Source organism: Esox lucius, chromosome 3 (genome assembly GCF_011004845.1).
Source record: "Esox lucius isolate fEsoLuc1 chromosome 3, fEsoLuc1.pri, whole genome shotgun sequence".
NCBI classification, from domain to species: domain Eukaryota; kingdom Metazoa; phylum Chordata; class Actinopteri; order Esociformes; family Esocidae; genus Esox; species Esox lucius.
Window position 1 is genome coordinate 18937938 of NC_047571.1, and position 12490 is coordinate 18950427.

The following is a 12490-nucleotide window of genomic DNA, read 5'->3' on the forward strand; positions in this document are numbered from 1 at the left end:
GGTGGCATGTCATGAGTTTCACTTATGAGTGGCTTCGGTGTCGCCACATAATCACAAAGGCCTGATTGATGGAGTGCTGTATAGATGGTTGTCCTTATGGCAGGTTCTCCCATCTCTGCTGAGAAACAAAAGAATCTGTTAGAGGTCACAGGGTTCTTCGTCACCTCCCTGACCAAGGCCCTTCTTGCAGTTGTTTTGGCTGGACAACTTGGTTTGTACTGACATCCAGTGTGACCTTATGCAGATAGGTGTGTGCATTTTCTAAGTCATGTGCAATCCATTGAATTTGCCACAGGTTGACTCCAATAAAGTTCTAGAGCAATTAAGGATGATCAGAGGACACAAGAAGCATCTGAGCTTAATTCAGGGTCATGGCAAGTTGGCAACTTCTAAAAACGTGTTGGGAGTGAAGTGCCAAAGAAGCAGGCTTGCATGGACGTCATCACTGTGCAGTTCTAGTCCCAAAGCTATTTGAATATCTCTGGCACACAACATGTCTCTATGACTCTGCATGCCGCAGCAGTGATGGGAATTCAGTGTTTCCCATGAGCAGCTCATTCAGAGCCATGCGGCTTATTTAAAACATTTTTCAAATGACCATTTAAAATCTCCCAATATAAAGCCCCAATATCTACCATTGTGTCAGGTCATAGAATGCATGTTCAAATATTTTCAATTTTACCATATACTGGACAATTATAGTGGAAGAAAATAACAAAGTATCCTACATTTACTATTCAGCATTGCATATAAGCATATTATGCACGAAGAATATTAACAATTATAAAACCGTTATTTGGAAACCTGAATAACTAATAGCCATGGCACATGAGACCGTATACCACATGTATGACATTTACATCATTTAACTGCTCTAAAACTTTATAAAAGCAAATAAGGCATCTAGGGGATTTGTGGTATATTGCTAATATACTACAGCTAAGCTGTGTCCAGGCGTCTCGTAGCCATGGTATATTAGTCATACACCACGGCCCCCCTCACGCCTTATTGCATTGGTATATTTTATACACGCTCTCTAATATTGCCTTTGAAAAGATGTCTGGAAAGTTGGAAACTGATTTATCCAACGATCCAGCCCACAACGCTCTAAGCTTCAAAAAACAAACCTAGAGTCGTAAATTCATCTGTGTGGAATTTAGTAGATTTGTATCCAGTGTTAACTGGACTACAAGCATGTGGCCTGTAGATGTCATTGTGCAATGACTAACAAGCATTGGCTCACGAAACCACCTCTTACTTAAAAAAAAAAAAAAAAAAAAAGGTATCCATTTAATCTGACTGGGGAAATATATAAATAATCTCACTGAGTAAAGGGGAAAGAGTCTTTTTTTTTTAATGGGTGGATATCTTACTACCAGATTTTTTTTTTTTTTTTAACAATTACAGCAACAATGATTAACTACATACTCTTTATTAACTTTCATCTGGAACACTTTATTATTATTATTTTTTTACAATCAGCCAAAAGGAACACAACATATTTACAACTTCATCTGCACAAGACAGATGTGAAGACAAATTTGGGATGTGACATCAGGCCATCACCAGCACTTTATTGGCTGCAGAAAAAAATAAAAAAATACATCAGAGGCACATTCAATGTGAAAACACCACATTTTAAATGTATACAAACTTGGTCTTGTAGTACATGTAAGTATTTCATGTCAATTGTATAGTCCCCAGTGGCAGAACAAAATACACACCTCTCTTCTTCCATTTTGTCCATGACACCGTTGGCTTTGCTGAGGTCTCCATTTCCATTTACACAAGTCTCCGGTTTGGCCTTTTTACAGCCAATCTCCTTTACTGGGCTGTCCTCTGGTTTCCTCTGGAAATCGTACAATGGGTGTGTGAGCGAGGATACAAAAACTGTTATTTAGGAGCAGACTGTTTCACTTGACTGACCTTTTTTCTGACCAGGTGTGAGATGTCAGAGGCTGGAGACGTCGAGGAGGCGTTTACCTTGTTGGATCTGACCTGAATCTGGGTGGGTGGGTGGGGGCATACAGACATACGCTTTACAATATGTTGCTGTTTTAAAGCACAACACATTCAATCAGTAGTGTTAGACGTACCAAAGATGCAGACGTCCCACCGCTTTGAGAACTTCCACTTGGGGCTGGAAACACTGAACCACCGGCCTGACAAACCAACCAGTGAAACACGTAATCAAACCACGGCATCAATTATGGCTGGGTAACATGGCTGAAATATATCAATTTGGAAAGGTAGTGTTAAGTACTTCCATATATGCCTTGAGTAAATGGCCTGCGGGTAATGGGATAGAGTAGCAGACAGTACTTTGAATACATTTTGTCTTGATGTGAATAGGCGCATGTAACTCAGTTGGTAAAAGAATGGCAGGGTTGTGGGTTTGTCAGAGGAAACATAGTGACAGGATAGAAACCAAGATGTTAATCAGTGTTTCTCAGGGGACCTTGTTAGATGTTTTCGTGTTGTTTTCTTTTATAACCATGTAAGGCATTTCAGAACTGATTTTCATTTAGGAGCAAAGGCACGACACAAAGCTACGTGACTCAGGGGGGGCATCTGGCCATGCAGAGTGAACATCAAGTAGCAGCAAGTGTAAGTGGACAGAAGCGTGCAGGAGAGGGGGAAAACTACTGTTAAAACAATTAAAAAGGTCAAGTTCAACCGCCAACTGGTCTTTGTATTAAGAGCAGGTCAGAGTAAACTTTATTTTTTTTTTTAAATCAAATGAAGATCGACATCGCAGCCCAAGTATAAACTCCTAACCCGGGGCCTGAGAAGGGCCAGGGGCCCGACTGGGTCAATAACTCTTTCAGCTCCTCACCACTGTCTCCTGCATTACAGCTCCTGCAGCAGCCACGGCAGCCATCTTCTGTCCCAAGTTGGCATCCTCCACCTTCTCCAGGATCTCTGGCAGCAGAGCCTTCAACTCCTCCATCTCCTTCCTCTCTTCAGGGGTTGCCTCGTGCTCTTCGGCCTTCTCCAACCGTTCCTGAAGCTTGGCTAGAGCAAAGACAAAGGAGATAAACTTTTTATTTTATTTTTTATAAATAATTCTCTCTACCTCATCCAGTCCACCTCTTCCTCACATAGTCTGCTGGTGATGACCCTGGCAGAGTGGCTGAAGTGTTCGATGGCCTGGCTGTACTGACAGTCAGAGCAGAGGGTGAGTCCCAGCTGGTAGTGTGTCTCGGCCAGAAGACGGCAGTCCGAGGCCAAATGCTTCAGTTGCAGTGCCAGACACTCCTGGAGGTCCTCCACTGCCTGTTTGTAGTTACCTTGGGAGAACCAAATAGGCAGTGAGGAGCACACTTCATACATAACCACTAAGAGGATTTAGGGGCTAACCCCATACCCATCCTGTCATATGGCCACTCCAAAGTACCACAGATGGCTTTGGGAGAATACCTGCTTCAGCTGCTACTTCTCCCAGTTTGAGATGGGCCTGGGCTGCCTGGAGCTGGTCCTCCTTACTCTCTTTCCTTCAACAGAACAAACAAACTCAGGCTCTCAAACACTTAAGTCAGTCTTACACACATACACACACCTATCAAGAGATGGCCCCAACTGGATCCATGACGTCAGGGCAGACAATATCTCTGCCACAAGGTTCGAGCTCCTGAACCCCATGTTCACCCTTGACTGCAGGCCCAAACATTACCACCTGACAGCCAGCAAATACGAGTAGGTTTTGGCCCTGGTCAGTAATGTTTATTTCACCTTCCACACAGGTGTGTAGTGTCAAAACCAAAGTCAGGAGTATATGACAGAAAGCTGAGATTTATATAGCACACAAATAGTTGGTTTGGTAAGGAAGGTAAATGTTCCATCTACACGCCATCTCGGCCTGTGTGTCCATGTATGACTACACACTACAGGAACCTACTATGTTGTGCACACAATTAACACAGAAAATAATATATGCGATTGATGACAGGCCTATTAATCCCTATTCATTTAGATATAAATCTGTTACAAAGAAAAGTGTAATGGCATTCAGCTGTCATTAGGAACACAATAATTGTAGACTGAATTAATGCAAACAGCCCTGAACGGGTCTCAGCCACTCATCTCCTGCCATGGCAACATTTCAGTGTTCACATTTTGTTGTCCCCGTCTGTTTTCAAGGTAATCGTTTGGACATGGTCACAGTTTGGCCCTGCTAACATACCTTCATGCATAAGCAAACTCAATCAGTCCATGCTGCTGTCCAATGTATATTGTGACACAGGTCAATGTCCATATTTGTATATCCCATTTAATTAATTGTTTCATATTTCTTTATTGTATATTTGTACTTTTCGCTTTCATGTTTTAAAGGGACTTTATTTAATTGAAAGAATTGTTCAGAAAATAATACATAAGCATTTCGCTACCACATTGGCTATAATAAAGTGTGAACGATCAATAACACGCTCATTGCCGGACTGATTTGTGCTGGTAGAGTTGAAGAGAGCAACTGAAAGTGCCATGCACACAGCTACAGGACAGCCGGGTAAACCGCTTGGTATTCTTTTCTACAGTACCTTTTGTAGATGACCTTGGCCACTTCCAGCATCTCCCAGGCTAACTGCAGGTTGCCCACTTCCTCATCATCACTGTCCTCCGGTATGTCCTCCTACGGTCAAAATGGAAGTTAACTTACTGCCTTTACAGCTGGGAAGCAGTCAGCAGTTGGATGAACCATCACCTTCTCTTCAGTTCCTTCCCCTTCATCGTCACCGTCTGAAACATTGACAGAAGTGTACGTCCGTGACCTTTCCCTTAGAAGACACTGTGTCAAAACATTTTTATTACAAGTGGCCAGAGGTTTACCTTCATCTTCCTCCTCATTGTCCAAAGACCCCTTCGTCCCTTCGTCCTCCACATTGTCTTCCTCTTTGGAGACTTTCTCCCCGTCTTTAGCCGCCTCAGATTCGTCAGCACGGTCATCGTCGGGCTGTTCCTCCTTCTCCCCTCCCGTTTCCTCCGCCGAGTTTTTGTGTGTATCCAAATCGCCATTTTTCTCGCCGTTCTTCTCTTCTTCTGCCATGGCATCGTAGACCTGAACTCTGAGCTCATCCCTGGTCTTCTCTGACATAACGGTAGATCGAGACGTATGTAAGAATGAAAAGACAAGTACACTTGAGAACGACATTATACAGGATTATCAGAGCAATCCGCACAACCACCAGGCTGTAATGTCATGCGTCACGCTGTACCTTCAGGCCAGAATACACTGTACACCACATGTGGTTTAAGTACGCTAAATACTTACCATCAACATTCTCTGTGCTTTCAATGTTAGAGTCCTTAGGCTTCTTTTCATCCTCAACTACTTCCTCCTCTTCTTCAGGAACCCCCATCAGGGCATTCCCCAATACACCGTTCTCCATCCTGCAACATGACAAAATGATATCTGCTATACCTGAGCTATAACACAATCGTGGCTTATTGAAACCAGAGGGATATTCAAAGAAGGAAGCTTTATGTGCTCCGGGTTTCCTAAAGCTAGCCAACTTAAGTTAGCTTCACATTCCATGTCAACCTTCATCCATACTACACTACAGGCAAAGACAAAAGCATGAAATGAGCACATTTGGGGATTGTCAGATTTTGCAGGAAGGAAGGAACTTGTGAGGTAGAAGAGAATCATTATAGTTCTGAGTAGTTGATTGGTTGAAAGTTCACCATGTCTTGCATCTGCTCAGAGGACTGTTCACACTGGACTGTAGCAGGGGTATTCAACTCTAGCCCTCAAAGACAGTTCCACTCCATTTTCTTTTTATTGCAATCCCCTCTCCATCAGGAACTTCTTTAGACCTGTGACACCAGGTGGGTGCATGATGAGGTAGAACAGAAAACCTGCAATCTCCAACCCTTATAGAGTAAGAGTTGAATACCCCTGGCCTGAAGTATTCTAGGCCACAGCAATATGTTTAAGCCAGCTATGTGAATTATATTCCAACTCTGTTTTTTACCCCCAATGAAGTTATATTTTGTTTAAACTTTTCTGGTCATTTTTGTCTCTCATTGACATTGTTTAGTGGGCTAATTTATCGGTCCAATATAGGCTACTCCATTGTTGTGTGCAAAGTCGGAGTGACAGATCCTTTGAAGACAATATAGACAAATGTAAACAGTTCATTTTGATTGTGCAAATGTTGTGAGATAGACGGGTTTCACAAAATTGGATACTATGTCAGGCATGTGCAGATATGTGCCCCATTTCATCTAAATTATTTTTCAAACTAGGAATAACATGGGTAGTTAAGACTTAAACTGCATCTTCAAGTCTTTTTTAAATAGACCAACTAAAGAAAATGGGGCAAATCTCTTTACCATATGACAACAGCTCAATAGACTCTCTGTGTCACTGTATAGAGCACATAAATACCTGGATGAATCAAAATTGTCTTAAACCAAGATGAAACAGAGATTACTGTGTTTGGCTACAAAAATAAAATAACAAATATTAGTAAAGAGTTGGAATCTCAGGCCCTTAAAACCAGGGATCAAGTGCGTAATGTTGGTGTTCCGATAGACCTCACATTTAACAGTCATATCAAAGCGGTCAATAAAACAGCATTCTGTCATCTAAGAAATGTAGCTAGAATCAAAGGCTTGGTGTCCCAAAAGACCAAGAGAAGCTCATCCATGCTTTTATCTCTAGTAGGGTTGACTACTGTAATGGCCTCTTAACTGGACTCCCCAAAAAGACTGTAAAACAGCTGCAGCTCATTCAGAATGCTGCTGCTAGAATGTTAACCAGGACCAAGAGAACAGCGCACATCACTCCGATTCTAAAATCTTTGCATTGGCTTCCACTCAGTTACAGAATAGATTTTAAAGTGGTGCTTTTAGTTCATAAATCTCTGAATGGTTTATGACCCAAATACATTTCTGATATGTTTGAAGAATATAAACCGAGCAGGGCTCTTAGATCTATGAACACAGGTCAGCTAGTAGAGCCCAGAGTCCAAACTAAACATGGAGAAGCTGCATTTAGCAGTTATGCAGCACACAACTGGAATAAAATACCAGAAGATCTTAGACGAGCCCCAAACATAAATCCAGGTTAAAAGCCCCAAACATAAATCACACACCTATGACTGAGCACTACAGCTTTTATAGCTTCCTGGGTTTTTATCCCGTTTATATTGTATTTTCTTATTCTATTTAGTATTATTATGATGTTGTTTTGATGTTTTCATTTGAGTATTCTATGTATGAATTGTGCTATATAAATAAACTTGCTTGCATACCGCATACACTTTTTTTTTTTAACCCTGAAACAAAATATTTACTGTACATAGACTTCTTCACCATCACTGGTTTTGACTTGAATTTACCTCACCATTTCAAAACACTGCTACAAATAATGAACACCTCCAGTACCTGGCCAACTCCAGGAGAGCTTTACCACATAGGAAGAAAGCGTCCCCACACTCATCTGCTGTGTCACCGTACTTTTTGGCTCTGAAAAGAAGGGGGGAAAGAAACTGGTCAATTAAGAGATTTTTCAGAAATAGTTTTTAAAGCGTCCATCCACCCTGTGACCTATACTCACAGCATCCCGCAGGCTTCCTGAAGGACGTTGACTGCTGAAACCGCATCCCCCATGACGAGATGTCTCTTCCCAGTGCCGATGAGTTTGCTTGCCTCCTCCATGACCATTGTGTACAATAGCTAAGGACAATAAACACTGATAAAGTATTTTATGCTGTCTGTTTATTGTCTCAAACAACATGTATCGTTATCTGGATGTTTACAGTAAAATTTCATTCATCCAATTAAAGTTGCATGTCTTCTTCAGGCATTTCTAAAATTGCATTGGCCAACAGAGTACTGTAATATATGCTTTTTGCGTAGTGGACACTGTGTCCACGCTGACAATATGGAGTCCAGTAATTTTAGTTTATGACACCAATGGGGATCGAAAAAACTACTCTGGTGTTGCTAGTGCCTGCTTTTACATGAGACAGGACCACTACTAAAACACGCACAGCAATTACAAGGGTCGAAAGAGCATTTTAAATGGTACCCGATGTGTAACAACTAATGTGAAAACGAAGTAATGTATTGTAAATTACACTACATCCTACGCAGTATATTCAAAGAAATAGCAATTTACAAACCTTTATTTTGCATATCTTGTTATGGATGAACTGGTTGTTAAGTACTAAATTAAGAAGTTATTAGACATTTGGTGTTTAAACCAATATAGCATTGTTTTACATTAAACTGCATTTGAATCAATAATTGTGTGACTGAACATACCTACAATCAAAATGTGTGAGTTTGGAATTTTGTAATGATTTCGAAATACTAAAATATTAGCATTAACTGTAGCGATTTAAATTTGAAAAAATTGGATTGAAATCCATTTACGTTATGCATTCATTAATTACAATTTTTTGGTGAAAATGTGTGGTTACAATACTGTTTTATCTTAGCACCCCTGTTTCCGCGTGTCCTGTTCAGTAATCTTGACCATCATACATTAAAGACAATGTGCATTACATTGTTAATTACATTACATTTACATACCTTGAACGAGATAATAAAAGTTAATCCAAAATAAAAAGACACAGGACACGTTTTCCTTTTGTCTAGCTAGCTTTTGTAAACTGGCGCCAAATATACTGATGATTTCCGGTCAACTTCAGTATGGTAAAAATGCGGGAGAAAAGTTAAAGGTGTAGTCACATTTTTTCCCATTGGTCGAATTGAACGTATTAAAACGTAATAACACTAATTTCGGTGACAACATTGAAGCAGCAATTAAGGTCAGATGGTGAACAGCATTTAAAATAACACTTATCTTTAAAACTTGTTAGAAGTGTAGTAAAATATGCATACCCCCTCCCTAAATTAAATGTATGGGCTTTTTACAGTAAGGCCTTACTGTCACCGATGTAGGACACACCTGGGTAACGTGATTTATACATGATGTATTTTATATACTCAATTTCATTGCGTTTGCTGTCATCTGACCATTCCTCAGAGCACAGTAAAAGTTCAGTTTTCATTCCAGTTTTTCTATTTGAACAGTTTACTTATTATAATATATATATATATATATATATATATATATATATATATATATATATATATATATATTTATACACACACACTCACCTAAAGGATTATTTGGAACACCATGCTAATACTGTGTTTGACCCTCTTTCGCCTTCAGAACTGCCTTAATTCTATGTAGCATTGATTCAACAAGGTGCTGAAAGCATTCTTCAGAAATGTTGGCCCATATTGGTAGGATAGCATCTTGCAGTTGATGGAGATTTGTGGGATGCACATCCAGGGCATGAAGCTCCCGTTCCACCACATCCCAAAGATGCTCTATTGGGTTGAGATCTGGTGACTGTGGGGGCCATTTCAGTACAGTGAACTCATTGTCATGTTCAAGAAACCAATTTGAAATGATTCCAGCTTTGTGACATGGTGCATTATCCTGCTGGAAGTAGCCATCAGAGGATGGGTACATGGTGGTCATAAAGGGATGGACATGGTCAGAAACAATGCTCAGGTAGGCCGTGGCATTTAAACAATGCCCAATTGGCACTAAGGTGCCTAAAGTTTGCCAAGAAAACATCCCCCACACCATTACACCACCACCACCTGCACAGTGGTAACAAGTCATGATGGATCCATGTTTTCATTCTGTTTACGCCAAATTCTGACTCAACCATCTGAATGTCTCCACCGAATTCGAGACTCATCAGACCAGGCAACATTCTTGCAGTCTTCAACTGTTCAATTTTGGTGAGCTTGTGCAGATTGTAGCCTCTTTTTCCTATTTGTAGCCCATCCGCCTCAAGGTTGTGCATGTTGTGGCTTCACAAATGCTTTGCTGCATACCTCGGTTGTAACAAGTGGTTATTTCAGTCAAATGTGCTCTTCTATCAGCTTGAATCAGTCGGCCCATTCTCCTCTGACCTCTAGCATCAACAAGGCATTTTCGCCCACAGGACTGCCGCATACTGGATGTTTTTCCCTTTTCACACCATTCTTTGTAAACACCATTCTTTGTAAATGGTTGTGTGTGAAAATCCCAGTAACTGAGCAGATTGTGAAATACTCAGACAGGCCCGTCTGGCACCAACAACCATGCCACGCTCAAAATTGCTTAAATCACCTTTCTTTCCCATTCTGACATTCAGTTTGGAGTTCAGGAGATTGTCTTGACCAGGACCACACCCTTAAATGCATTGAAGCAACTGCCATGTAATTGGTTGATTAGATAATTGCATTAATGAGAAATTAAACAGGTGTTCCTAATAATCCTTTAGGTGAGTGTATATATATTTACAAAAACGTTGATTATCATAACTTTAAAACTGTTTCACAAAAACGACATGGTAACAGGTTCAGTAAGTACCTGGTAACAGTTTCAGACCAGTGAAAAGAGCACATATGGTTAGGGATAGGTAAGAATAGATATTGAAATGTTTTCTGATTGGATTTATTTTACATATAAATGGAAGTTACATACAAGTTGAGCTGTCTGTTAATTTATGTCAATTGTTTTCAGAAAATACATTCTAAAAATGTATTTAATTATCTTACCACTGATATTCTGCTATAGGTACATTAAGAAAAACTGTACATTATGAAGAGTCAAATTTAGAGTGTGACAAGAATTTCAATATTTCAACTAGTCTGATCACTTATGATCATTTGTTATTAGAAATGTTTGAATAGCAAGTAATAACCATTAGAATTAGTCTTTAATCTCTAATCAAAGGAAACACAAATCGAGACCAAGCTCTTTGAGCCCTCCACTTTGGCACCTGTCATCCAATTTCATTGAACTCTGTATACATGAGATCCAAGCCTCTATTGAACAGGGGTCAGTTATCTTTCAGGAAGGACACATCAGAGAGGATGAGAGTTCCAAACAACTTATAGGTGTACTTAGACGGTCACCTAATTTCTGTGAAGAGGCATTTTGTCGACTTGGTCTTTCTAACCAAAGTCCTCAGGGCAACCAATAAATTACATTGAAAAAAATCTAAGACATTAACTCTGCATGCAGTTAGAGCCAGAGAGAAAGACAGACAGGCAGTTGTGACGGAGGCATGTTAAATACATGCTGCTATGTCCATGAAGCTTAGAAAGAGCAGCCCTAATGTCTGGTCCTACTGTGGTAGAGCATCCTAGGCAACACCACTGTCTTCCCTGTTACAGCCCTTCCAGGACAAGACTGGACATGACACACCCAACCAGACTCACACATAAACCTATTTGATGTACTGAGATACAACAACAACGTATGAGTACTAGAATAATGAAAATGTTGCACTATTATTGACAAATATGAAAATGTATTATCTCCACTCATTAACTAGGAATTGTCAAGCACCAGGATGATCTTGTTGAGATTGCAGTGATGGACTGATTGATATAAGTCTGGATGGCATAGTGTTTAATATCCTACATACATTTAAAGAGTAATTTATCAGGAAGTGCTTCAAACTCCCTAATATAATACAGGTGTTTAGCAACAGAAGAGGGAATACATTTGCATTGCAAAGTCGGTATTACAGAGACGAGGTGTAGTGGTCTTCAAAGGGCTAGTTGTGTTTTGGTTATGATATACAGCCACCTCCAGTATTGACTATTAGCACCCCTGATAAAGATGATAATTTTTTTTACAAAACAGGTAATGAGCTCAATTTAAGCAAAGGAAATATGGTAAAACTATATTTAGGTTTGTGGTGGATTGCCAATATACATGTACCATGACTAAACGCTATGTTCAGGCAAAATGCATCTAAAAACATCTCTTTGACGTGTCATAGTTAATTGACTAGGTACAGAACAAGGACATTTTAGCCAAAATCCTAGCTGCCCCTGCCAGGAGACTGAAATATGGCCACAAGGATTTTCCGGCATGACAATAAAATACATATTAAACTCCACAAAGACATTGTTCGTTGAACACAAGATCAATGTTTTGCATAGGCTTCAGACATATTGAAATTTATTGAAAACGTGGTTAGAGTTGAAGACGGCAAATTCTGTAAGGAAGAATAATCTAAGATCCCTCCCAGTGTGTTTATTTCCAATTGCACTGAATTTAATAGAAAATAAAATGTCAAATTTAAAGTTGAGGGAGCACAAAGGGCAAAACACAAGGCTTCCAATAATTAACAGCCTATTTTGTTAATCTTTATCAATGGTGCCAACCATTTCAGAGGTGACATGTACTATTTATGTCCGTATTTCTGTGTTGTTGAAAGCTGAACATGAGCCTTTAGGCCTTTGTTTGATCTATTGCCTGCCATGCACTGCCTGCCATGTACTGCCTGCAGATTTAATAAGAGTGTATTGTGTTGGTCCCCTCTTATCTGGCCCTTCATGTGGTGTCCACAGCAACGACAGGCATCACCGGAGTGACAACAGCAGGAAGAGGTGGGAGGGGAGAGGGGAGGCACAGACAAACAGCAATCTTTCCAATATATCTTCATTTGAGGGA

General features: G+C 40.2%; 1 protein-coding gene across 2 annotated transcripts; it reads right to left on the bottom strand.

The window, feature by feature from the left end:
* Positions 1-1418: 1418 nt before the first annotated feature.
* On the bottom strand, positions 1419-8667 carry LOC105021929 (nuclear autoantigenic sperm protein). Of its 2 annotated transcripts, XM_010889962.3 has the most exons (14): positions 8542-8666; positions 7562-7680; positions 7390-7470; positions 5270-5388; positions 4828-5085; positions 4703-4737; positions 4539-4630; positions 3421-3494; positions 3102-3290; positions 2837-3015; positions 2097-2162; positions 1927-2004; positions 1725-1849; positions 1419-1580 (listed from the first exon to the last, which is right to left on the bottom strand). In XM_010889962.3, exons 2-14 carry the CDS (start codon positions 7666-7668, stop codon positions 1574-1576), a joined length of 1410 nt encoding a protein of 469 aa, XP_010888264.2. In that variant the 5' UTR covers positions 7669-7680; positions 8542-8666; the 3' UTR covers positions 1419-1573. The 2 variants fall into 2 exon arrangements, with proteins under 2 accessions (XP_010888264.2, XP_034145090.1); XM_034289199.1 differs by lacking the exon at positions 1419-1580 and having other exon boundaries at positions 1727-1851; positions 1928-2004; positions 8542-8667.
* Positions 8668-12490: the final 3823 nt, after the last annotated feature.